Source organism: Mobula hypostoma, chromosome 18, assembly GCF_963921235.1.
Source record: "Mobula hypostoma chromosome 18, sMobHyp1.1, whole genome shotgun sequence".
Classification (NCBI taxonomy): Eukaryota; Metazoa; Chordata; class Chondrichthyes; order Myliobatiformes; family Myliobatidae; genus Mobula; species Mobula hypostoma.
The window spans coordinates 2,530,245-2,557,357 of NC_086114.1; the positions used below are offsets into that span (position 1 = coordinate 2,530,245).

At 44.6% G+C, this 27,113-nt stretch overlaps 1 protein-coding gene across 2 annotated transcripts in view; it reads right to left on the reverse strand.

Moving 5' to 3' along the window:
- Positions 1 to 207: 207 nt before the first annotated feature.
- Positions 208 to 27,113, reverse strand: part of rassf4a (Ras association domain family member 4a) — a 327,866-nt gene continuing 300,960 nt past the window's right edge. For both annotated transcript variants that reach the window (XM_063070316.1, XM_063070317.1), the window contains exons 6-12: positions 23,979 to 24,088; positions 18,411 to 18,574; positions 15,669 to 15,770; positions 14,238 to 14,289; positions 10,893 to 11,014; positions 10,706 to 10,803; positions 208 to 1,108 (exon numbers count right to left, since the gene is read on the reverse strand). In XM_063070316.1, coding sequence (XP_062926386.1) covers positions 1,039 to 1,108; positions 10,706 to 10,803; positions 10,893 to 11,014; positions 14,238 to 14,289; positions 15,669 to 15,770; positions 18,411 to 18,574; positions 23,979 to 24,088 — 718 coding nt within the window. In that variant the 3' untranslated portion in view covers positions 208 to 1,038. The remainder of the gene's footprint in view (positions 1,109 to 10,705; positions 10,804 to 10,892; positions 11,015 to 14,237; positions 14,290 to 15,668; positions 15,771 to 18,410; positions 18,575 to 23,978; positions 24,089 to 27,113) is intronic.

The following is a 27,113-nucleotide window of genomic DNA, read 5'->3' on the forward strand; positions in this document are numbered from 1 at the left end:
CTACAATGAGCCACCTTTGCAAGGATCGATACTCATTTATGACAATTATCCAGAGGGTCGCCATGAGTCGATGACTCGACAGCATTTAACAGCAATCAAGTTATTTAAATATCTGAAATTTGTATAACTAGAAAACATGGTTAACATAATAGTACAATTTATCATATGTTAGTTAATTATTACTGTTATGTGATGACAAAATTGCATAATCTTTACCTAATAAATGTGAGACATTCAGTTGTACAGACTTATTGAAACTTACCCGGATCACAAAAGACTAACAATACAGTCCTCATGTTAAGAGGACACATCCCAACAAAATATTCCACTTGAATTACATGTCCACACTTAAAACCTTCATTTAGCATGTCTAATAATAATTTTGTTAAATTAGTAACGCGTGAGTTTCTGCAGATGCTGAAAATCCAGAAGAACACACACAAAAGTGGGCACTATGGTAGCGTAGAGGTTAACAGGATGCAATTACAGCTCGGGGTGACAGAGTTCAGAGTTCAACTCCAACACTGTCTGAGAGGAGTTCGCACGTTCTCCCCGTAACCGCGTGGGTTTCCTCCGGGTGTTCTCGTTTCCTCCCACAGTCCAAAGATGTACGATTAGTAGGTGAATTGGTTAATGTAAATTGTCCTGTGATTAGACTAGGGTTAAATAGGTGGGTTGCTGGGCGGCGTGGCTCATTGGGTTGGTTCTGTGCTGTATCTCTAAATAAAATAGTTCAAAATCTAACAACAGGCAACCTGACCTGCTCAGTTCCTCCAGCATTTTGTGTGTTGTTCTGTTAAATTAGGCAATGCTTAAAGTATAAAAGTGTTTTTCTGAAGTATTACACATTAATAAATGCTAATTCAAAGAACATTTAATAGAAAAAGTTCTCATTGTAATAGTCACATTTTTACAAAAGGGCGCAGTGATCTTAAACAAATTGAAGGCATGAATCTTGTCTATCCACTGGTTTATTGTCACAAAGACCTTATCCAAACTGGTTGCTGGGGTTGCAGTGTTGGAGGAGATGGAGCTTGCTCAGATATAGTCTTCTGACTCTGTTAGATCTTCCAGTTGCTGATGTATCATAGATCTCAAAGCACTGTACCTTCAAAAAGAGAGTAACATTATGTCCAAAACATATTTTAAATGCTTGTTAAACTTTAACACACTTTGCAGATTTTATGCATGATGCAGACATTTTCTAGTCAGAGGTTAAACATGGTTTAAGCTGTGTTGAATTTTGGATGGCTTTGTAGTGCAGCAGTTAGCGTTCTGCTTGCCAGTGCCGGCTGCAGGATCGAGTTCAATTCCCAGTGCTGTCTGCGAGGAGTTACTACGTTCTTCCTGTGACCACATGGGTTTCCTCCGGGTGCTCCGGTTTCAAAAAGACATATGGGTTAGGGTTAGTAAGATGTAGGCATGCGACGTTGGCACCAGAATCATGGTGATACTTGCAGGCTGCCCCAGAACATCCTCACTGATTTGATTGGACACAAATGACACATTCAATGCATGTTTCAGTTTACATGTAACAAACAATGCTAATCTTTATCATGCAACACACTTCAAAGTTGCTGGTGAATGCAGCAGGCCAGGGAGCATCTCTAGGAAGAGGTACAGTCGACGTTTCAGGCCGAGACCCTTCGTCAGGACTAACTGAAGGAAGAGTGAGTAAGGGATTTGAAAGTGGGAGGGGGAGGGGGAGATCCAAAATGATAGGAGAAGACAGGAGGGGGAGGGATGGAGCCAAGAGCTGGACAGGTGATTGGCAAAAGGGATACCAGAGGATCATGGGACAGGAGGTCCAGGAAGAAAGACGGGGGGGGGGGGGCGGAATGCAGAGGATGGGCAAGGGGTATAGTGAGAGGGACAGAGGGAGAAAAAGGTGAGTGAGAGAAAGAATGTGTGTATAAAAATAAATAACAGATGGGGTACGAGGCGGAGGTGGGGCATTAGCGGAAGTCAGAGAAGTCGATGTTCATGCCATCAGGTTGGAGGCTACCCGGACGGAATATAAGGTGTTGTTCCTCCAACCTGAGTGTGGCTTCATCTTTACAGTAGAGGAGGCCGTGGATAGACATGTCAGAATGGGAATAGGATGTGGAATTAAAATGTGTGGCCACTGGGAGATCCTGCTTTCTCTGGCGGACAGAGTGTAGGTGTTCAGCAAAGCGGTCTCCCAGTCTGCGTCAGGTCTCACCAATATATAGAAGGCCGCATCGGGAGCACCGGACGCAGTATATCACCCCAGCCGGCTCACAGGTGAAGTGTCGCCTCATTTTATCTTTATATCACAGACCCATAAAACAAAATACTCTTTGTTATTTGTTGTATCTTGACTCTGCTTGTTAACTTCTGTGCATGTGCCAGGGATTTCAGTGGCCAATATCAGTCCCATCTGCAGGAGCACAGGGACAGGAAGGTCCTTCCCTAATGTTCTCTCATTTCACGTGAAGACGTATCTTTGAATGGCTCAAATGTACTCCACACCTCCGGCAAATAAAGAAGGTATGAAGAGGATTATTTTATAATTTTAAAAATCACTCTACTGTTATAAAAAATAAATGTTCCTCCTCAGCAAGGCTCTCATTCCCCAAATATTTTCTCATACATTGACCACTGCTACACTACCATTGGGAATGCCTACCCTTCCATTTATAGTCACAAACAAAAGAAAATCTGCAGATGTTGGACATCCAAGCAACACACACAAAATGCTGGCGGAACTCAGCAGGCCAAGCAGCATCTATGGAAAAAAGTACAGTCAACGTTTTGAGCCGAGACCCTTCTTCAGGGCTGAAGATAAAAAGATGAGGAGTGAGAGTTAGAAAGTGGGGGGAGGGGAGGAAGAAACACAAGGTGGTAGGTGAAACTGGGAGGGGGGAAGTAAAGAGCTGGGAAGTTGACTGGTGAAAGAGATAGAGGGCTAGAGAAGGGGGAGTCTAATAGGAGAGAACAGAAGGCCACGGAAGAGAAAAGGGGGAGGAGCACCAATGGGAGGTGATGGACAGGCAGGGAGATAATGTGAGAGAGAGGCAGCAAGACCAATAGCACTGTGGGTGGCTCTGAGCCTCAGAAGGCTAGGGTGAAGTCAGGCAGAGCAATAGTCACAGGGGACACGATAGTTAGGGGGACAGATAGGAGATTCTGTGGCAGCAAAATAGACACGAGGATAGAGCGTTGCCTCCCAGGTGCTAGGATCCAGGATGTCTCTGAGTGGTTGCAGAATATTCTTGAAGGGGAGGGTGAGTAGCCGGAGGTCATGGTACAATTCGATACCAATGACAGAGGCAGGAGAGGGGTAGAGGTCCTGTGCCAGCAAGTTTAGGGAGTTACGAAGGAGGCTAAAGAGCAGGTCCTGCAAGGTGGTAATCTCTCGATTACTCCCAGTGCCACGAGCTAGGGAAAGTCAGAACAGGAAGATAGCACAGATGAATGAGTGGCCGAGGAGATGGTGCTGGAGGCAGCGTTTCAAGTTCTTGGATCATTGGAACCTTTTCTGGGGAAGGGGTGACCTGTACAAGTGGGACGAGTTGCACCTGAACTGGAGGGGAACCAATATCCTGGGAGGGAGGTTTATTAATGCTATTGGCAAGGGTTTAAACTAGATTTACAGGAGGGTGGGAACTGAAATGAAGAGGCAGAGGATGGGGTGGTTGGCGCACAAGTAGAGACAGCTTGTAGGGAGTTTATGAGGAAGGATATGCAGATGATAAGAGTAAAGATGCACTCAGCCAGATGGTTTGACTGTGTCAACTCTGCTTCCAACTTCCACCCTGCCCTCAAATTTACCTGGTCCATTTCCGACACGTCCCTCCCCTTTCTCGATCTCTCTGTCTCTCTTTCTGGAGACAGTTTATCCACTGTCCTTTACAAGCCTACTGACTCTCACAGCTACCTAGACTATACCTTGTTACTTGTAAAAACATCATCCCCTTCTCTCAATTTCTCCGTCTCCACTGTACTTCCTCTCAGGATGAGGCTTTTCATTCCAGAATGAAGGAGATTTCCTCCTCCTTCAAAGAAAGGGGCTTCCCTTCCTGCACCATCAACATTGTCCTCAACCGCATCTCTTCCATTTCTCACATGTCTGCCCTCACCCCATCCTCCCGCCACTCTACCAGGGATAGGGTTCCTCTTGTCCTCACCTACCACCCCACCTGCCTCTGCGTGCAGCACTTTCACCACCTCCAGTGGGATCCCACCACCAAGCACATCTTTCCCTCCCCCCCACTTTCTGCATTCTGCAGGGATTGCTCCCTACGTGACTTCCTTGTCCATTCGTCCCTCCCCACTGATCTCCCTCCTACCCCTAAACCTCCTCCCTCACTACCATTCAGGGCTCTAAACAGTCCTTCCAGGTGAGGCAACACTTCACCTGTGAGTCTTTTGGGGTCATCTATTGTATCCAGTGCTCCCGGTGTGGCCTCGGTGAGACCTGACGAAGACTGGGAGACCACTTCGCCGAGCACTTACTTTCCATCCACCAGAAAAAGTGAGATCTCCCAGTGGCCACCCATTTTAATTCCACTTCCCATTCCCATTCCAACATGTCCATCCATGGCCTCCTCTACAACACTTACATTCCATCTGGGTAGGCTCCAACCTGATGGCATGAACATTGATTTCTCAAGCTTCCTGTAATGCCCCCACTCTTCTCTGTTCCCCATCCCCCTTTCCCTCTCTCACCTTATCTTGCATAGAGGTATACAAGATATTAAGAGGAATAGATAGAGTGGATAGCCAGCGCCTCTTCCCCAGGGCACCACTGCTCAATACAAGAGGACATAGCTTTAAGGTAAGGGGTGAGAAGTTCAAGGGGGATATTAGAGGAAGGTTTTTTACTCAGAGAGTGGTTGGTGCGTGGAATGCACTGCCTGAGTCAGTGGTGGAGGCAGATACACTAGTGAAATTTAAGAGACTACTAGACAGGTTTATGGAGGAATTTAAGGTGGGGGTTATATGGGAGGCAGGGTTTAGGGTCGGCACAACATGTGGGCTGAAGGGCCTGTACTGTGCTGTAGTATTCTATGTTCTATGCTCTATGTTTTTCTCCTTGCAACCCCTCTGGTGCTTCCCCCTTCCCTTTCTTCCGTGGCCTTCCGTCCTCTCCTATTGGATTCCCTCTTCCTCAGCCCTATATCTCTTTCTATCTGTCGGAGGGTGAGTTTGTAAATTCCCAGCATCCTTTTCTCCAGTATTTACAAACTCACTCTCCGCAAATACCAAAGAAAGCAAAAATAAACAAACAGATAAATAAATAAACTAGACAAATAGAAAGATGATTCCGAGAACATGAATTGTAGAGCCCTTGAAAGTGAGTTCATAGGCTGTGGAATCAGTTCCGCGTGGAGGTGAGTGAAGTTATCCCCTCTGGCTCAGGGGCCTGAATGTTGTCTGTCAGGACAGGGAAGGGAGAACGTCAGATAGTGGAGAGCACCCCTGTGGCCTTCCCCCTCAACAACAAGTACTCCATTTTGAGTACTGTTGAGGGATGACGGCCTACCTCAGGGAAACAACAGCAGCCGTCCCTCTGAACTGAGTCTGGCCCTGTGGCTCAGAAGGGTACAGGACTGAAGAGGGTGGCAGCAGTAACAGGGGAGACTATAATCAGAGGACAGATGGGTGATTCTGTGGATGCGAAAAGGAAATACGGAAAGTAGTTTGCCTCTCAGGTGCTAGAGTTTGCGATCTTTCTGAACACGTCCATAATATCCTGAAAATGGAGGGTAAGCAGCCAGAAGTTGTGGTACATATTGGTACCAACGATATGGACAGAAAAAGGGAGAAGGTCCTGAAAAAAGTACACAGGGAGTTAGGAAGGAAGCTGAGAAGCAGGACCTCAAAGGCAGTCATCTCGGGATTGCTGCCTATGCCACGCGACAGTGAGGATAGGAATAGAATGAGGTTGCAGATAAATGCGTGGCAGAAGGACTGGAGCAGGGGGCAGGGATACAGATTTATGGATCATTGGGACTTCTTCTGGGGAAGGTGTGACTTGTACAAAAGGGACAGGTTGCACTTGAATCCAAGGGGGACCAATATTCTTGCAGACAGAGTTACCAGAGCTGCTAGGATTGGTTTAAACTAACATGGCAGGCAGATGCGAACCAGTATGATAGAGCTGAGGTTTACAAGTAGATGATGGGTGTAACATGAATATAAAGGAGGACAAGGCAATGATTGAGTACAAATGCAGACAGAGTAAAGGGTTAAATTGTACCACAGAGCCAAAATTCAAAAGGGCAAAAAATGCAGGACTAAAGGTGTGGTAATTAAATACATGTAGCATTCAGAATAAGGTGGATAAGCTCGTGGCGCAATTAGAGATTGGTCAGTATGACATTGTGAACATCACTGAGTCATGGCTGAAAGAGGGCTATAGTTGGGAGCCTAACATCAAAGGATAAACTTTGTATCAAAAGGACAGGCAGGAAGGCATAGGCAGTGGTGTGACTTTGTTGGTAAGAGATGGACTTACATCTTTAGAAAGAGATGACATAGGGTCAGAGAATGTTGAATCATTGTGGGTGGAGGTAAGAAACTGCAATGGTAAAAAAAAAGAAATCACAAATAGGCCTCCAAATAGTAGCCAAGATGTGGGGTTAAGGTTGCAAAGGGAGCTGGAAAAGGCATGTAATAAGGGTAATGACACAATTGTAATTGAGGACTTCAATATGCAAGAGGATTGGGAAAATCAGGTTGGTTTTGGATCGCAAGAGATGGAATTTGTTGAATGCCTAAGAGATGCTTTTTAGAGCAGCTTGTGCTTGAGCCTACTTGGAGAAATCTATCTTAGATTGGGTGTCGTGTAATAACCCTGACTTTATTAGGGAGCTTAATGTAACAGAACTTTTTGGAGGCAGTGATCATAATATGATTGAATTCACACTGCAATTTGAGAGGGAGAAAGATAACTCACATGTATCAGTATCACAATGGAATAAAGGGAATTACAGAGGCATGAGAGAGGAGCTCGCCCAGGTGGATTGGAGGAGGATACTGGCAGGGATGACAGCAGAGCAGAGGTGGTTGAAGTTTCTGGGAATAGTTCACAAGACTCAGGATAGATATGTCCCACAGAGGAAAGAGTTCTCAAGTGGCAGGGGTAGGCAACCATGGCTGACAAAGGAAGTTAAGGACTGCATAAAAGCCAAAGAAAGGGCATATAAGGTAGTAAAAGTGAGTGGGAAGCTGGATGATTGGGAAGCTTTTAAAATCCAACGAAAGGCAACTAAAAAAGCTCTTTGAAGGGAAAAGATGAAATATGAGGGAAAACTAGCCAATAATATAAAGCAGGATACCATATTTTTTCAGTTACATAAAGAGTTAAAGGGAGATGATAGTTGATATTGGACCACTGGAAAATGATGCTGGTGAGGTAGTAATGGGGGACAAAGAAATGGCAGAGGAACTTAATGGGTACTTTGCATCTGTCTTCACTGTGGAAGACACTAGCAGTATGCCAGAAGTCTGTGAGTGTCAGGGAGAAGGAATGACTACCATTGCTATTACAAAGGAAAAAGTGCTAGGCAAAATCAAAGGTCTCAAGGTGGATAAGTCACCTGGACCAGATGGACTACATCCCAGAGACCCGACAGAGGTTTCTGAAGAGATAACAGATTCATTGGTTATAATCTTTCAAGATTCACTTGATTCTAGCATGGCCCCAGAGGACTGGAAGGTTGCAAATGTCACTCCACTCTTTAAGAAGGGAAGAAGGCAAAAGAAAGGAAATTATAGGCCAGTCAGCCTAACCTTAGTGGTTGGGAAATAGTTGTAATCTATTATTAAGGATGAAGTTTTGAGGTACTTGGCGACTAATGATAAAATAAGTCAAAGTCAGCATGGTTTCTGTAAAGGGAAATCTTGCCTGACAAATCTGTTTGAGTTCTTCGAGGAAGTAACAAACAGGGTGGACAAAGGAGAGACAGTGGATGTCAGTTACTTGGATTTTCAGAAGGTGCTTGATAAGGTGCCACATATGAGGCTGTTTGACAAGATAAAAAGCCATGGCATTACAGGAAAGATACTGGCATGGATAGTGGATTGCTGACAGGCAGAGGGCAGCGAGTGGGAATAAAAGGGGCCTTTTCTGGTTGGCTGCCAGTGACTAGTGTTTCTCAGGGGTCAGTATTGGGACTGCTACTTTTCACATTGTTTGTCAGTGATTTAGATAATGGAATTGATGGCTTTGTGGCAAAGTTTGTGGATGATATGAAGATAAGTGGAGGGGTAGGTAGTGCTGAGGAAGCAATGTGATTGCAGCAGGACTTAGACAGATTGGAAAAATGGGCAAAAAAGTGGCAGATGGAATACAGTGTTGGGAAATGTATGATAATGCATTCTGGTAAAAGGAACAATAGTACATTCTATTATCTAAATGGGGAGAAGGTTTAAACATCAGAGGTGCAGAGGGACTTAGGAGGCCTTGTGCAAGACTCCCAGAAGGTTAATTTACAGGTTGAGTCTGTGGTAAGGAAAGCAAACGCAATGTTGGCATTTATTTCAAGGGGAATAGAATATAAAAGCAAGGAGATAATGCTGAAGCTTTATAAGACACTAGTCAGATCACACTTGGAGTATTGTCAAAAGTTTTAAAAATTTTAAAAGCATTTTATTTATTTATTATTTATTCGTTTACAGGATGTGGGCATCACCAGCTAAGCTGGCATTTATTGCCCATCCCTAGTTGCCCTTGAGGAGGTGGTGATGAGCTGCCTTCTTGAACCGCTGCAGTCCCTAGGTGTATGTACACCCACAGTGCTGTTAGGGAGGGAATTCCATGATTTTGACCCAGCGACAACGAAGGAACGGTGATATATTTCCAAGTCGGGATGGTGAGTGACTTGGAGAGGGATTTCAAGTGCTGGTGTTCCCAGGTATCTGCTGTTCTCATCCTTCTAGATGGTAGTGGTTGTGGGTCTGGAAGGTGCTGCCTCAGGAACTTTGGTGTGTTGTTACAGTGCATCTTGCAGATAGTACACACTGCTGTAAACTGTTCATCAATGGTGGGGGGATTGGATGCTTGTGGAAGGGGTACCAGTCAAGTGGGCTGCCTTGTACTGGATGGTGTCGAGCTTCTTGAGTGTTGATGGAGCTGCACTCACCCAGGCGAGTGGCGAGTATTCCATTACACTCCTGACCTGAGCCTTGTAGAAGGTGGACAGGCTTTGGGGAGTCAGGAAGTGAGTTACTTGCCACAAGTAGCCACGGTGTTTATATTTCCAGACCAGTTCAGTTTCCGGTCAATGGTAACCCCCAGAATTGGGCCTCGTATCTCAGAAAGGATGTGTTGTCATTGGAAAGAGTCCAGAGGAGGTTCATGAGGATGATTCTGGGAATGAAGGGGTTAACATATGAGGAGTGTTTGGCCGCTTTGGGCTTGTACTCACTTGAATTCTGAAGAATGTGGGGGGATCTCATTGAAACCTACCGAATGTTGAAAGGACTAGATAGGGTAGATAGGAGTGGATGTTTCCTGTGATGGGGTATCCAGAACTAGAGGGCACAGCCTCAATATTGAGGGGTGACCTTTTAGATCAGAGGTAAGGAGGAATTTTTTTTGCCAGAGAGTAGTGAATCTGTGGAATGTCTGCTGCAAACTCTGGTGGAGACCAAGTCCGTGGGTACATTTAAGGCAGCAATTGATTGTTTCCTGATTGGTCAGGGCATTAAAGGATATGGCGAGAAGGCAGGTGTATGGGGTTGAGTGGGATCCGGGATCAGCCATGATGGAATGGCGGAGCAGACTCGATGGGCTGAATGGCCTAATTCTGCTCCTATGTCTTATGGTCTTATGGAATGGCAAGGTGAAGTGCCATGGGAAGGGTGTGGGACAGGTGGAAAAAGTGCCGGGGGGGGGTGGGGGGGAGGTGTTGCGGATGCAGACACACACAGCCCTGAGACACCAGGCAAGGTCATTTGATTCCAAACAATTGGTTTATTGATCATTACAGAATTTCTCTCTGGTGCTTCCCACTCCATTCACCACTCCATTCACCACTCCCTTCCCCTTCTTCCAACCCTCTCCCTGTCCCCTGCCCACTCTCAGTCCACAATAGTGACCCATATCAGAATCAGGTTTATCTTCACTTATGTATGTCCTGAATTTTTTGTGGCGGCAGTACATGCAATACATAAAATTACTACAGTACTGTGCAAAAGTCTTAGGCACCCCAGCTATATATATGTGCCTTAAACTTTCACGCAATATTGCATATATAATTATGAGGGGTATAGATAGGGTAAATGTAAGCAGGCTTTTTCCACTGAGGTTGAGTGAGACTAGAACTAAAGGTCAAGAGTTAAGGTGAAAGGTGAAATATTTAAGGAGAATATGAGGGAGAATTTTTTCACTCAGAAGGTGGTGCGAGTGTGGACAAGCTCCAACAGAGGTGGTAGATACCAGTTTGACTGCAACATTTAAGAGAAGTTTGGTTAAGTACATAGATGGGAGGGGTATGGAGGGCTAAGATCCAGGAGGGGGGGTCAATGGGACTAGACAGAATAACAGTTCGGCATGGACTAGCTGGGCCAAAAATCCTGTTTCTGTGCTGTACTGTTCAATCACTCTAAGCATGGATTAGATGGGCTGAAGGGCCTGTTTCTGTGCTGTAGTGTTCTATGACTCTATAGTTATTATCTCCAGCCACAGGGTTGTTCCTGACTGTGGAGAAATACCAGAGGAACTTGTACTTACTTCAGTGTGAGTTTGTTTATTTCTCTCTCTTCTTCTTCCTTCAGTTTCTCAACAAAGCTGTCAAGGACTGGCATCTCAAACTTAATGTACTGCGCAACCTTTGAGGAAAAAGACATTAGAAACACAAATCAGGTTCACTCTTAAACATGATCCCGTGTTTGGACAGTTTTAATATTACAATGCTTACATCATATGTGACCTCTTCACCGAGATCTTTCTCCATCAAGAAGATGCGTGCGATTTTCTCACACGGACCGTGCAGGATCCGTGCTATAAGGGGGTATTCCGAATCCTTTAATCTTGTTCTTTCTGCAGTCGGAGAAACACATCAGGCTTGTGACTCAGTCAAATTACATGCAGCTAAGTTACTCAGGAAATGTAAAACATAAGCATGTGCTGGCATGTAACAGTCCCCAACATCTTCCCTTCAATCATTTAGATTAGATTAGATTCAACTTTATTGTCATTGTGCTGAGTACAGATACAAAGCCAATGAAATGCAGTTAGCATCTGACCGGAAATGCAAAGAATAGTGTTATTTACAAAATAACTGCGAATAAAAAAGTGCTACAGCACACAAATATAAAAGTACTGAGACAGTACAATATGGATGCAATACTGCTTAGCGCTGTGATGAGAGGTTCAGCAGTGTCACAGCCTCAGGGAAGAAGCTCTTCCTGTGCCTGCTGGTATGGGAGCAGAGGCTCCTGTAGCGCCTACCGGATGGGAGGAGAGTAAGAAGTCCATGGTTAGGGTGAGATGCATCCCTGATAATGCTTTTCGCCCTGCCCAGGCAGCGTTTATGGTAGATGTTCTCAATGGTGGGCAATTGGGTGCAGATAATCCGCTGCGCAGTTTTCACCACACGCTGGAGTGCTCTGCAGTCCAATATGGGACAATTGCCATACCACACCGAGATGCAGTTGGTAAGTATGCTGTCAATGGTACAGCGGTAAAAGCTCCCTCAGTATCCTGGGACAGAGGTGAGCTTTCTTGATGCTCCGCAGTAAATAAAGGCACTGTTGCGCCTTTTTGATCAGGATGGAGGAGTTCAGGGACCAGGTGAGATCCTTGGAAATGTGGACACCAAGGAATTTGAAGCTTGATACACGTTCCACTACAGTTCTGTTGATGTAGATGGGGACATGAGTGTGACTCCTGGCATGCCTGAAGTCCACAATGATCTCTTTGGTCTTCTGGGTGTTAAGGGCCAGATTGTTGTCGGCACACCATGCAGCCAGATGCTGGACCTTGTCCCTGTAGGCCATCTTGTCATCCCCTCTGATCAGACCAACCACCATGGTGTCATCTGTGAACTTGATTATGGAGTTAGAACCATGTACAGGAACGCAGTCATAGGTGAAAAGGGAGTACAGAAGAGGGCTCAGCACACAGCCTTGAGGCACGCTGGTGTTCAGGGTGAGAGTGGAGGAGGAGAGGTTGTGTAGCTTAACTGATTGGGGTCTGTTAGTCAGAAAGTCCAATTGCAGAGGGATGAGCTGATACCAAGCTGGCGAAGTTTGGTGATCAGCTTGGAGGGGATCACAGTATTGAATGCCGAACTAAAGTCAATGAACAGCATTCTGACGTAAGAGTTAGGGCTGTCCAGGTGGGTCAGGGCAGAGTGAAGTGCCGTGGAGATGGCGTCCTCTGTGACTATATTGATCACCTTACATTAAAATTAACTTTACATAGAATATAGAATATTACAACACTTCACAGGCCCTTTGGCCCACCATGTTGTGCTGACTTATTAAACTACTTATTAATCTAACCCTTCCCTCCCACATAGCCCTCCATTATCTATCATCCATGTGCCTACCTGAGTCTCTGAAATGTCCCTAATGTACCACTATCCCTGACAGGGCATTCCACATACTCGCCGCGCTCTCTGTTAAAAATCTACCTCTGATATGCCCTGTATACTTTCCTCCACTCTCCTTAAAATTATATTCCCTGGTATTAGCTGTTTCAGTCCTGGGAAAAAGTCTCTGGCTATCCACTTGATCCATGCCTCTTATCATCTTGTACATCTCCATCGAAGTATCTGTCCTCCTTTTTAAATGGTGATCCTAGTCCCTCACGAGATTCTCCTGTCCACATCCACCCTGTCAAAACCCTTCAGAACTGTAGTAAAGTTCAGTTAGACTCTTCTAAACGCCAGTAGACACTAGTCTAACCTAATCCTTTCCTAAAAACATGACCCCTTCATTCAAGCTGTTAACTTGGCATACCCTCTCTGGACTGCTTCTATTTTACTTTCCTTTGCCAAAATGGGTAATTTCATATTTTCCCTATTGTACCTCATTTAACAAGTCGCTGCCCCGTCATTGAACCCATCTAGAGCCCTGCTCACAAGTCACTGTCCCACTTATCTACCTTTGGGAAGGTTTCATTGGATGGGTCAATGGCAAATATTCTGTCAGAGAGAGTGAGAGAGAGATAGAAAACTGAAAATCACAGCACTGCTTAACTTATTGTATTTTTGTTATGAGGAGATAACGGGCCTTTCTGGCCCAACGAACCTGCGCTGTCCAATTACACTCCTGACCAATTAACCTGCTAAATATCAAAAGATTCATTATAAAGAGCAGCAAAGAGTGTGACCACCCTTTCCCTTTAAAACTGCATCAATTCTCATAGGAACACTCTCATGCAGTTTTATAAGAAATCGTTTTATAAGAATGTGGGAAGAAACTGGAGGTCACGGAGAGAATTTTCAAACGGACAGCACAGAAATTGAACCTGGCTCACTGGTACTGTAGTAACGTTATGCAAAGTGATATACTACCATGTCACCCTCAAGGGGATGTGTTAGAACATCATAGCGGAGTGCTTAGAAATAATGCAAGGTAAGCAGGCAAGGTCAGCATAGCTTTGTCAAGGGGAATCAGGTTGATGGAGTTTTCTAAAGAAGAATTGTGCATCTTTTATATTTAAATTTCTAGACATTGGTAAGTTGCTGCATCATAGGTTACTGATGAAAATAAAAACTCCTAGTGCAGAAGGTAACACACAGTTCTGTGCACAAGTCAAAGGGCATCGTAAATTTTTTATATGGTTTGGCCTCCACAGAGCCCTGATCTCAATATCATCAAGGATATCTGGGATTACCTGGGGAGACAAAAGCCAGTGAGACAGCCAAAGTCCACCGAAGAACTGTGGCAGGTTCTCCGAGATGCTTGAAACAACCTACCAACTGATTTCTTAATAAAACTGCATGAGAGTGTACCTATGAGAATTGATGCCGTTTTAAAGGCAACGGGTGGTCACACTCTTTACTGCCCTTTATAGTAAATCTTTTGATATTTAGAAACTTTTCATTATTTTTGAAAGCATCTTCATTTTACAGCATTTTTTTACATGTGCCCTAGACGTGCACGATGCTGCACTATCATGAGCAGAAGACTGGGTGAGTAACAGGAACCACAGAAAGGGTATAAATGGGTCTTTGGTTGGCAAGACGTAACAAGCACTGTTTCACACTGATCATTGCAGTGGCCTCAACTATTAATTATTGGTACAAACATACCTCCACTTTCATGGACGACATAGAGTGCAAATTCATCTGGAACATTCTCCACCTGCAAAATCACATCAAGAAGATGAGGTAAGGTAAAGCACAAGCAGGTTACGGTGAACCAGGCTCCCAGACCACTTCAACCTCCGTCAATCAGTGTCGCCACCTTGGTTCTGATTCCAGCAGCAACGCTGGGACACCCCTCAACATTTCATCATCGTGGGTACTTTATCAGCACAAGTATGCTGAATGAAAGTCACTGAGATTAATGAAAAGTCACATGCAAAATGAAGAATTTCAAACTTCTACAATGAAAGGCATTCCCCTAATCAGTGCGCTTGCATGAATCCAGTATGTAATGTACAACAGACCCTTCACAAGGTGTAGTCATCCACCAACTTTCTACAGATTTATTGTCCAAATTCATCTTATAACATGGATGGGTCCCCCCCTACTTGGCATGGTGGGATGGGCTGAGTGGCTTTTCCCTGCTGGATGACTTTATGGATCCACCCCGCAGATCAGCTAGAACTAACCAGGTCATGTAAATTAAGTCTGGAACTTGAAACCAATCTGATAAAACACAGCCCACCCAACAGATCATCTGAAACCAACGAGGACATGTAAACTCAATCTGGAACCTGAACAGCCTGCCCCAAAGATTATCTAGATCTGGAAGCAAATTCAGAAATCAGAGGTACAAACAGACTTGGGGGTCCTCATGCAAGATTCTCTAAAGGTTAACTTGCAGGTTGAATCAACAGTGAGGAAGGCAAATGCAAGGTTGGCGTTCATTTCAAGGAGACTGGAAAAGAAAAGCAAGGATGTAATGCTGAGGTTGTATAAGGTTTTTTTCAGATTGCATTGTGAGTAGGTTTGGGCTGCAGGCCAAGGAAAGCATGTGGAGATTCACGAGAATGATCCTGGGAACAAAAGGCTTAATAATGAGGAGGGCTTGATGGCTCTGGGCCTGTACTCACTGGAATTCAGAAGAATGAGGGGGGATCTCACTGAAACCTATCAAATATTGACTGGCCTCTACAGAGTGGCTGTGAAGAGGATGTTTCCTATAGTGGGTGAGTCGAGGACCAGAGGGCACAGCCTCAGAATAGAGGCACAACCATTTAGAACAGAGATGGAAGAGGAATTTCTTTAGCCAGAGGGTGGTGAATCTGTGGAATTCATTGCTGTGGGTGGCTGTGGAGGCCAAGTCACCGAGTATATTTAAAGCAGAGGTTGATAGGTTCTTGATTAGCCAGGGCATCAAAGGTTACAGAGAGAAGGTAGGAGAATGAGGTTGAGGGGAATAATAGATCAGCCAATATGGAATGATACAGTAGACTTGATGGGCTGAATGGCCTAATTCTGCTCCTATGTCTTATGGTCAAAATTCCAGCCTGGCATACAATACTTTAAATCTGCACATACACGGGGGTTGCTTACCCGAAATTTATTGAGCAGCAGGGTCAGTACTTGTGAGGTGTTCATGCTGCTGTTGACTCGGACATTGGTCACTGACCCATAGGCAGGGGTAAACACCGACGTCTGCAGTGAAACAGATATCATTTACATAATGAGAGGAAGCAGTACTACTGCTCACTACCATTGTTTACATCTTAGAACAACAATTCTATATCTTTTGGCAGTACAACCGTTCAACCCTATGATCATCGGATCCTGGCATCACCACAAATGGGAATGCATATCAAATATGATGCACAACCGTACAATTTACCCATGACCTATCCTGTTGCTCAGTTTAACATTCTAATAAATCCATTTTAACAAAGTTAAAGATCTAATGTGCCATTTTACTACTATCCAAAGGAAATTTCACACCATCTTAAAAGTTTCTTCCCCCAGTTAATCTTACTAACCACTCTAGTTAGCCCGCACCCCTTCATTGTACACAGTATTCAAGCTGTGGCCTTACAAGCTCATTATAGAGCTTAAGGAGAATGTCTCTTGACTTGAACTCCACTGACCACATTATATAGCCCAACATTCTATTAGTCTTCCTAATCAGGGTTTTGGCCTGAAACGTCAACTGTACTTTTTCTCCACAGATACTGCCTGACCTGCTGAGTTCCTCCAGCATTTTGTGTATTCTACTCGGATTTCCAGCATCTGCAAATTTTCTCGTTTGATAAGTACAGTGATCTATACTCTGGAAGATTCTGACCTGTAGAAGGCCATGTTACATGAGGACTTTGTTTCTTGTGTTTTTATGACGGTCTTGCCTCACTCACCATTTCAGAACTTTTAGCATTCATTAGGTTTGTGTGCGAAGGTGCTCACTCAGAAGAGGAACAAGTAACCTGCCATCCCTATTCCCAACATCAGTCTGCCTACTGCCATTTTAAGGTTCAGAGATGAGGAGGATTTTTTAAATTAATGCATGAGGAACGTTTAAAGGCTCTAGGCCTGTTATTGCTGGAGTTTAGAGGAATGGGGAGTCGGGGGGGATCTCATTGAAATCTATCGAATATTGAAATGCCTACATAGAATGGATATGGAGAGGGTGTTTCCTACAGAGGGCACAGCCTCAGTTTAAAGGGATGTCCATGTAGAACAAAAGATTAGGAACTTCTTTACCCAGAGGATAGTGAATCTGTGGGATTCATCGCCAAAGATGGCTGTGGTGGCCAAGTCATTGGGTATATTTAAGACAAAAGTTGATAGGTTCTTTTTTTATTTATTCAGTTAGAGAGTAGGGTGTTTAGATCATAATGAGAAGGGGTTAATTGTTAATCTTATAGTTAAGGGGCCCTCAGAAATCATTGTGTGATAGAAATTAAGTGATTCAGTTCAATCTGAAATCGAGGTTTAAACCTGAACAGAGAAAGCTCTGTAAGTGTGAGTTGTGTGTTGGTTCTGATGGATTGGGAAGCCTCAGCAATAGGCAGGCCTGCTCCTGTGTTTTACAGTTTTACGGACAGTCAATGTTTTGGGTTGAGACCCTTCATCTTCATCCCAGGCTCTTGAATGAAAGAGAATAAATATACTTATTCTATTTCTGGTGTTCCCACAATCGATGGTCTCACTTTAAGGACCCTTTATCTTGTTCTCTTGTATTTATTGCTATTTATTTATATTTGCATTTGCACTGTTACTTGTTCATTGACGCTGTTTACAGTTACTGTTCTACAGATTTGCTGTATGCCTGCAGTAAGAAGACTCTCTGGGCTGTACATGGTGGCCTGTATGTACTCTGATAATGAATTTTACTTTGAATTTTGAACTTCATCTGGATTATCACCTCCAGTAGTCTGTTGTTGGCTCCAGAATTCAACATCAGCAGTCTCTGGTGTTATGTGCTCCAGTCCCAGAGCAATGATCTCTTATATTGTAAGGACAATCAAAAGTTGAGTTGATACAGGACCTTCACACTCTTCAATACACTGTACATAAAAACAGGTAGTTCTGTACAGTACACTATACAATACAAACAAGAAATCTGGAAATGCATTGCGTTGTTTATTCCCCAAAAATCCATTCATTGTTTTTAGGGTATTAATGGACTGAAATATTTCTGCTAATCAAACAGAACTCTGGGCTCTCAATTCCTTGACTTTAAAGGCACATGTGCAAAGAAAGTCAGCTGTGGTGGTGGTGCAGTGTTCCTTGGTCCTGGAGTAGCGAGACAGCATGTGACATGTTCTCAGGTCCTTCAGTTCCTGATAAGCACTCAATCCTGATGGACAAATCACCAACACATCAACGCAAGGGATTCTGCAGATGCTGGAAATCCAGAGCAACACACACAAAATGCTGGAGGAACTCAGCTGGTAACACAGCATCTATGGAAATGAGTAAAAGTCGACGTTTTGGGTCGAGACCCTTCATCTGCACTGGGAAGAAAGGGAGAAGAAACCAGAATAAGAAGCTAGTGGGAAGGGAAGGAGTAAAAGCTGGCAGGTCATAGATGAAGCCAGGTGGGTGGGACAGCAACTACAGTTTAATAAACTCAAGAGATTCTGCAGATGCTGGAAATCCAGCGAAACACACAAAAATGCTGGAGGAACTCAGCAGGTCAGGAAGCAATTATGGAGAGGAATAAACAGTCGACATTTTGGGGTGAGACCCTTCATCAGGATCGTGGAGCCCATATAACGTGCAAGAAGCAGTCTGTAATCCTTAACCATCAGCATCAGATTGACTTGGGTACAAAGATCTGCGATGTACCTTGTGATTGTAGAAGTGTCCGTTGATGGAGAACCGGTGTCGTTTTATTCGCTGGTTCTCTCCTGGTGTCTGATATTTTATTCTACGCTGGATCAAACAACTCGCATCGCTCTTCGTCCGCATGAGCTGAGGAACTTCATCCTCACAGGCGGTGCTACTGGATTCTAGAGAAAGACAGGCACTGTGTTACATACAGAGGTCAGCACCACAGTTGTCAGTGTAATGAAGAGTTATGAAGGAATGAGAAATAACCCTTACAAATCGTTCAAGTGCCAGTGTCGGATCAACAGTGACAACCTTGCTTTGGAGTTAAAGGTCAGACCACAGAGTTGTGGACATAATTCAGATTAATTTTGAAGGTAATCCCTACACACAAAACAAGAGCTAACACAGTAACAATGCGGTTAGCATCACACTGTTCCAGTACCAGTGCTAAACTCCGCTGATATGCGTAAGCAGTTAGTATGTTCTTCCTGTGACTCTGCGGGTTTTCTTTGAGTGCTCCAGTTTCCTCCCACATTCCAAAGATGTACAGCTTAATTGGCCACATGGCTGTAATTGTGCAGCATGGGCCTGTGGGCCAGAAGGGCCAGTTGCAGTGCTGTATCTCTAACTAAAATACCGGAAGAATTCAGCAGGTCAGGTAGCTGACAGCTTGATCCCCTTCCACTTCCCCCCCCCCCCCACCTTCTTGTTCTGGCTTCTGCCCTTCCTTTCCACTCTTGATGAAGGGTCTCAGCCTGAAACAGAGATGCTGCCTGACCTGCTGAGTTCCTCGAGCATTTTGTGTGTGTTGCTCTGGATTTCCAGCATCTGCAGAATTTCTTGTGTTTATAATTGTAAAGGCATTAGGCAAAAACTTGAAAAAGGTTTATTCAGAGCAGCTGATAGTTGGTAAAGCAACATTTGGCAAGTGGAAGGCTTTTAGAAACGAGATTGGCAGAGATCAGGACCAAAGTGCCATTCCACTCTTCAAGAAGGGAGAAAGGCAGAGGAAAGGAAATTATAGGCCCGTTAGTCTGACCTCAGTAGTAGGGAAGATGTTGGAGTCAATTGACAAGGATGTGGTCTCATGGTACTTGGAAGCACATGATAAAATAAGCCGAAGTCAGCATGGTTTCCTCCGGGGGAAATCTTACATGACAAATTTGTTAGAATTCTTTGAAGAAATAACAAGCAGGATAGTCAAAGGAGAATCATTGATATTGTGTACTTGGATTTTCAGAAGACCTTTAACAAGGAGCCTCGTGTGGCACCTTAACAAATTAACAGCCCATGGTATTACAGGAAAGATATTTGCATGAATAGAGCATTGGATGTTGACTGGAGGCAAAGAGTGGGAATAAAGGGAGCCTTTTCTGGTTGGCTGCCGGTGACTAGTGGTGTTTCACAGCGGTCTGTGTAGAGACCAATTCCTTTTATGTTATATATCAATAACTTGGATGACGGAATTGATGGCTTTGTTGCAAAGTTTGTAGACGATATGAAGATAGGTGGAGGGGCAGATAGTTTTGAGGAGGTAGAGAGACGACGGGACTTAGACAGATTATTATATTTGAGGCAGAGGTTGATAGATTCTTGACTGGTCACAGCATGAAGGGATACAGGGGAAGGCTGGAGATTGGGTCTGTAAGGGAAATGGACCAGCCATGATGAAATGGCGGAGCAGACTCGATGGGCCAATTATGCTCCTACATCTTATAGGACCAACATGTTTCTGTTCGAAAGGAGGGTAAGGCGGATATGATTTGTAAATCGATTAGCAAGGATAAGGAGGCTCTTGTCAGAAAGAAGAGGCATATGGCAGGTACAGGCAGCTGGGATTAAATGAATTCCGTGAGGAATTATAGGGACGTAGGATTAGCAAGAGGACAAAAAATATACATGCGATATCCTTGATTGGCAAAGTAAACTCAGCCAGTCCCATAACAGACACCAGTCACCCCAGTATCGATCAGTGAACTCAACCAGTCCCATCACGGACACCAGTCACCCCAGTATCGATCAGTGAACTCAACCAGTCCCATCATGGACACTAGTCACCCCAGTATCGATCAGTGAACTCAACCAGTCCCATCACAGACACCGGTCACCCCAGTATCGATCAGTGAACTCAACCAGTCCCATCACGGACACTAGTCACCCCAGTATCGATCAGTGAACTCAACCAGTCCCATCACGGACACCAGTCACCCCAGTATCGATCAGTGAACTCAACCAGTCCCATCATGGACACTAGTCACCCCAGTATCGATCAGTGAACTCAACCAGTCCCATCACAGACACCGGTCACCCCAGTATCGATCAGTGAACTCAACCAGTCCCATCATGGACACCAGTCACCCCAGTATCGATCAGTGAACTCAACCAGTCCCATCACGGACACCAGTCACCCCAGTATCGATCAGTGTACTCAACCAGTCCCATCACGGACACCAGTCACCCCAGTATCGATCAGTGTACTCAACCAGTCCCATCACAGACACCAGTCACCCCAGTATCGATCAGTGAACTCAACCAGTCCCATCACAGACACCAGTCACCCCAGTATCGATCAGTGAACTCAACCAGTCCCATCACAGACACCAGTCACCCCAGTATCGATCAGTGAACTCAACCAGTCCCATCACGGACACTAGTCACCCCAGTATCGATCAGTGATCTCAACCAGTCCCATCACGGACACCAGTCACCCCAGTATCGATCAGTGAACTCAACCAGTCCCATCACAGACACCAATCACCCCAGTATCGATCAGTGAACTCAACCAGTCCCATCACGGACACCAGTCACCCCAGTATCGATCAGTGTACTCAACCAGTCCCATCACGGACACCAGTCACCCCAGTATCGATCAGTGTACTCAACCAGTCCCATCACAGACACCAGTCACCCCAGTATCGATCAGTGAACTCAACCAGTCCCATCACAGACACCAGTCACCCCAGTATCGATCAGTGAACTCAACCAGTCCCATCACAGACACCAGTCACCCCAGTATCGATCAGTGAACTCAATCAGTCCCATCACGGACACTAGTCACCCCAGTATCGATCAGTGAACTCAACCAGTCCCATCACGGACACTAGTCACCCCAGTATCGATCAGTGAACTCAACCAGTCCCATCACAGACACTAGTCACCCCAGTCTCTAGGACATCTTTAAAATGTGATACTTTAGAAAGGCGGCATCCATCATTAAGGACCCCCATCTCCTCTTCTCATTGCTACCATCAAGGAGGAAGTACCAGAGCCTGAAGACACTTACTCAGCATAGAAACATAGAACATAGAAAACTTACAGCACAATACAGGCCCTTCGGCTCACAAAGTTGTGCCGAACATGTCCCTACCTTAGAAATTACTAGGATTACCCATAGCCCTCTAATTTTCTAAGCTCCATGTAACTATCCAGAAGTCTCTTAAAAGACCCTATCATATCCGCCTCCACCACCGTTGCTGGCACCCCATTCCACACACTCACCACTCTCTGGCAATTTACCCCTGACATCTCCTCTGTACCTACTTCCCAGCACCTTAAACCTGTGTCTTCTTGTGGCAGCCATTTCAGCCCTGGGAAAAAGCCTCTGACTATCCACACCATCAATGCCTCTCATCATCTTATACACTTCTATCAGGTCACCTCTCATTCTCCATTGCTCCAAGGAGAAAAGGCCGAGTTCACTCAACCTGTTTTCATAAGGCATGCTCCCCAATCCAGGCAACATCCTTGTTAGTCCTGATGAAGGGTCTCGGCCCGAAACATCGAATGTACCTCTTCCTAGGGATGCTGCCTGGCCTGCTGCGTTCACCAGCAACTTTTATGTGTGTTGCTTGAACATCCTTGTAAATCTCTTCTGCACCCTTTCTATGGTTTCCACATCCTTCCTGTAGTGAGGCGACCAGAACTGAGCACAGTACTCCAAGTGGGGTCTGACCAGGGTCCTATATAGCTGCATGTTTACCTCTCGGCTCCTAAATTCAATTCCACGATTGATGAAGGCCAATACACCATATGAGTTCTTAACCACAGAGTCAACCTGCGCAGCTGCTTTGAACGTCCTATGGACTTGGACCCCAAGATCCCTCTGATCCTCTGCACTGCCAAGAGTCTTACCAATAACACTATATTCTGCCATCATATTTGACCTACCAAAATGAACCACTTCACACTTATCTGGGTTGAACTCCATCTGCCACTTCTCAGTCCAGTTTTGTATCCTATCAATGTCACACTGTAACCTCTGACAGCTGTCCACACTATCTACAACACCCCCAACCTTTGTGTCATCAGTAGACTTACTAATCCATCCCTCCACTTCCTCATCCAGGTCATTTATAAAAATCACGAAGAGTAGGGGTCCCAGAACAGATCGCTGAGGCACAACATTGGCCATCTCCAATGGGATCCCACCACCAAGTCCATATTCCCCATCCCCAGCTTTCTGCTTTCAGCAGAGATCACTCTCTACAAGACTCCCTTGTCCATTCATCCCTCCCCACTGATATCCTTACTGACACTTACCCTTGCAAGCGGAGCAAGTGCTACACCTGCCCCTACATGTCCGCCCGCATTACCATTTAATGCCCCAAACAGCCTTTCCAGGTGAGGTGACACTTCACCTGTGAGTCTGTTGGGGTCATCTACAGTATCTGGTGCTCCCGATGTGGCCTCCTGTATGTTAGTGAGACCCGACATAAACTGGGAGACCGCTTAGCCAAGCACCAGTGCTTTGTCTGCTGAGTTCCTCCTGCATTTTGTATGTGTTTCTTCCCCTCTGCCATCAGATTTCTGAACCCAGAAATTCTACCTTGGTAATTTTTCCCTTTCTTTTTGCCCTACTTATCCAATTTAATTTAATTTTTGCACATACATCTTTATAGGTTTATTGTTATGTATTACAATGTACTGCTGCTGCAAAACAAATTACACAACATATGCCTGCTTCTCATTCAAAGAAAGGATCATAAAGGATTCTTTCAATATATCAAAGGAAAGAGTAGGTCACAGTAAGAATCAGTGTGGTTGTCCTGATGAAGACTCTCAGCACAAAACGTCAACTGTTTAATCGCATCCATAGATGCTACCTGACCTGCTGAGCTCCTCCAGCATATTGTGTGTGCTGCTCAGTGTGGTTGTCTATGTGTGAAGACGTGAGATGGTGAGGGCTAAAATAAATATTTCTCATCTGATTTTTCCACGGGGAAGATCATGGAAACGAGTGAGATGCTAAATTGTAAATTGCTTTATTGTCACAGGTACGAGGTACAGTGAAAATACTTGTCGCCCATATCATCCATACAGATCAACTCATTACCACGTTAGTAGTTTGGCAGATTAATATTTTGGCACTGACTAAATAGGCGAAAAGGCCTGTTTCTGTGCTGTGCTGTTCTATCACTATGACTCTAACAATGCACTGACGTGGTACAAGGGAAAACAATAACAGAACACAGAATAAATTGCTGCAGTTACAGCACAACTAGACATTCAGGGAACAAGTCCTCAAGTTCTGGGTGGTATCTGGACTCTGGCCGGTGTCACTGGATCACCACCAGCTTCACTAACCTGGAATGGTGTCGCCCATCATGTTTGGTGGAAAATCATCCTTACTAGACGACTCATTTTCAGCTTCAGACAAACTGGTATTTGTCAAGATGCGCGACATTGTTCCTTTTCTGCAAGGGTTAATGTGAAATACTCAGAAATTCAACAGTTCATTAAAATCACACAGTGACTACAGTAACTGAAACTGTAATATGCATTGCAGCATACCACACCATACCATATGCATCGCAGCATAACATATGGATTGCATATCATACTATACATATCACATACCATATGATGGCATATCATACCATCACACCATACCATATGGATCATATCCCTACCATATGGATCACAGCATACCATCAAATCACTGGCTCCAGTAGATTCTAAAATCACAGTTTGGTAATTATGGTCATAAGGTTGAAATGTGTGGAATTCTGAATCTGGGCTCCAGATTTCTGCGCTGACAGCTACCTTGAACTAGTCTGGACTCAGGAAAGTAAGGGAGCAATGGACTATTGTGTGTGTTTATCATCAGCATGAGAGAGATGATGACAATTTATGGTTACGCAGTTCTAGAACGCTCAAATCCAAATATAGATAACAAAGGCTTAAAAACCTCAGTGGAAGTTAGGAACAGGAAGGGGTCAATAACTGTACTGGGTGTTTTTTATAGACCTCTTAATAGTAATAGGGACATCGAGGAGCAGATAGGAAGACAGATTCTGGAAAGGTGTAATAATAACAGGGTTGCCGTGGTGGGAGATTTTAATTTCCCAAATATCAATTGGCATTTCCCTAGAGCGAGGGGTTTAGATGGGGTGGTGTTTGTTAGGTGTGTTCAGGAAGGTTTCTTGACACAATATGTAGATAAGCCTACAAGAAGAGAAGCTGTACTTGATCTGGTATTGGGAAATGAACCTGGTCAGGAGTCAGGTCTCTCAGCGGGAGAGCATTTTGGAGATAGTGATAGGAACAGACAAGTTAGGAAAGCGTTTAACTGGAGTAAGGGGAAATATAAGGCTATCAGGCAGGAACTTGGAAGCATAAATTGGAAACAGATGTTCTCAGGGAAATGTATGGAAGAAATGTGGCAAATGTTCAGGGGATATTTGCGTGGATTTCTGCATAGGTATGTTCCAATGAGACAGGGAAAGGACAGAAGGGTACAGGAACCGTGGTGTACAAAGGCTGTTGAAAATCTAGTCAAGAAGAAAAGAAAACCTTACGAAAGGTTCAAAAAACTAGGTAATGATAGAGATCTAGAAGATTATAATGCTAGTAGGAAGGAGTTTAAGAATGAAAATAGGAGAGCCAGAAGGGGCCATGAGAAGGCCTTGGCGGTCAGGATTAAGGAAAACCCCAAGGCACTCTACAAGTATGTGAAGAGCAAGAAGTTAAGACATGAGAGAATAGGACCAATCAAGTATGACATGGAAAAGTGTGTGTGGAACCGGAGGGGAGAGCAGAGGTACTTAATGAATACTTTGCTTCAGTATTCACTACGGAAAAGGATCTTGATGATTGTAGGGATGACTTACAGTGGACTGAAAAGCTTGAGCATGTAGATATTAAGAAAGAGGATGAGCTGGAGCTTTTGGAAAGCATTAAGTTGGATAAGTCACCGGGACCAAATGAGATGTACCCTTGGCTACCGTGGGAGGCGCTTGCTGACCCTCTGGCAATGATCTTAGCATCATCAATGGAGACAATAGACAATAGGTGCAGGAGTAGGCCATTTGGCCCTTCGAGCCAGCACCGCCATTCACTGTGATCATAGCTGATCATCCACAATCAGTAACCTGTTCCTGCCTTCTCCCCATTTCCTTGACTCTGCTATCTTTAAGAGCTCTATCTAACTCTTCCTTGAAAGAATCCAGAGAATTGGCCTCCACTGCCTTCTGAGGCAGAGCATTCCACAGATCCACAACCCTCTGTGTGAAGAAATTTTTCCTCAACTCCATTCTAAATGGTCTACCCTTTATTCTCAAACAGTGTCCTCTGGTTCTGGACTCCCCCAACATCGGGAACATGTTTCCTGCCTCTAGCGTGTCCAATTTCTTAATAATCTTATATGTTTCAATCAGATCCCCTCTCATCCTTCTAAATTCCAGTGTATACAAGCCCGGTCACTCCAATCTTTCAACATATGACATTCCCACGATCCCTGGAATTAACCCAGTGAACCTACACTGCACTCCCTCCATAGCAAGAATTTTCTTCCTCAAATTTGGAGACTAAAACTGCACACAGTACTCCAGGTGGGGTCTCACCAGAGCCTTGTACAACTGCAGAAGGACCTCTTTGCTCCTGTACTCAACTCCCCCTGTTATGAAGGCCAACATGCCATTAGCTTTCTTCACTGCCTGCTGTGCCTGTATGCTTACTTTCAGTGACTGATGAACAAGGACACCACACTCAGCTCTTGTTGTACTTCCCCTTTCCTAACTTGACACCATTCAGATAGTAATCTGCCTTCCTGTTCTTGCCACCAAAGTGGATAACCTCATATTTATCCACATTAAACTGCATCTGCCATACATTTGCCCACTCACCCAACTTGTCCAAGTCACCATGCATTCTCATAACATCTTCCTCACATTTCACACTGTCACCCAGCTTTGTGTCATCTGCAAATTTGCTAATGTTACTTTTCATCCCTTCATCTAAATCATTAATGTATATTGTAAATAGCGGCGGTCCCAGCACCGAGCCTTGCGGTACCCCTCTAGTCACTGTCTGCCATTCTGAGATGGAAGAGGTTTCGGAGGATTGGAGGGTTGTGGATGTTGTTCTCTTATTCAAGAAAGGGAGTAGAGATAGCCCACGAAATTATAGACCAGTGAGTCTTACCTCAGTGGTTGGTAAATTGATAGAGAAGATCCTGAGAGGCATAATATGATTAGGAATAGTCAGCATGGCTTTTTCAAAGGCAGGTCATGTCTTACAAGCTTGATCAAATTTTTTAAGGATGTGACTAAACACATTGATGGAGGTAGAGCAAAAGCTGTAGTGTATATGGATTTCAGCAAGGCATTTGATAAGGTACCCCATGTAAGGCTTATTGAGAAAGTAAGGAGGCATGGGATGCAAGGGGACATTGCTTTGTGGATCCAGAAATTGGCTTGCACACAGAAGGCATAGAGTGGT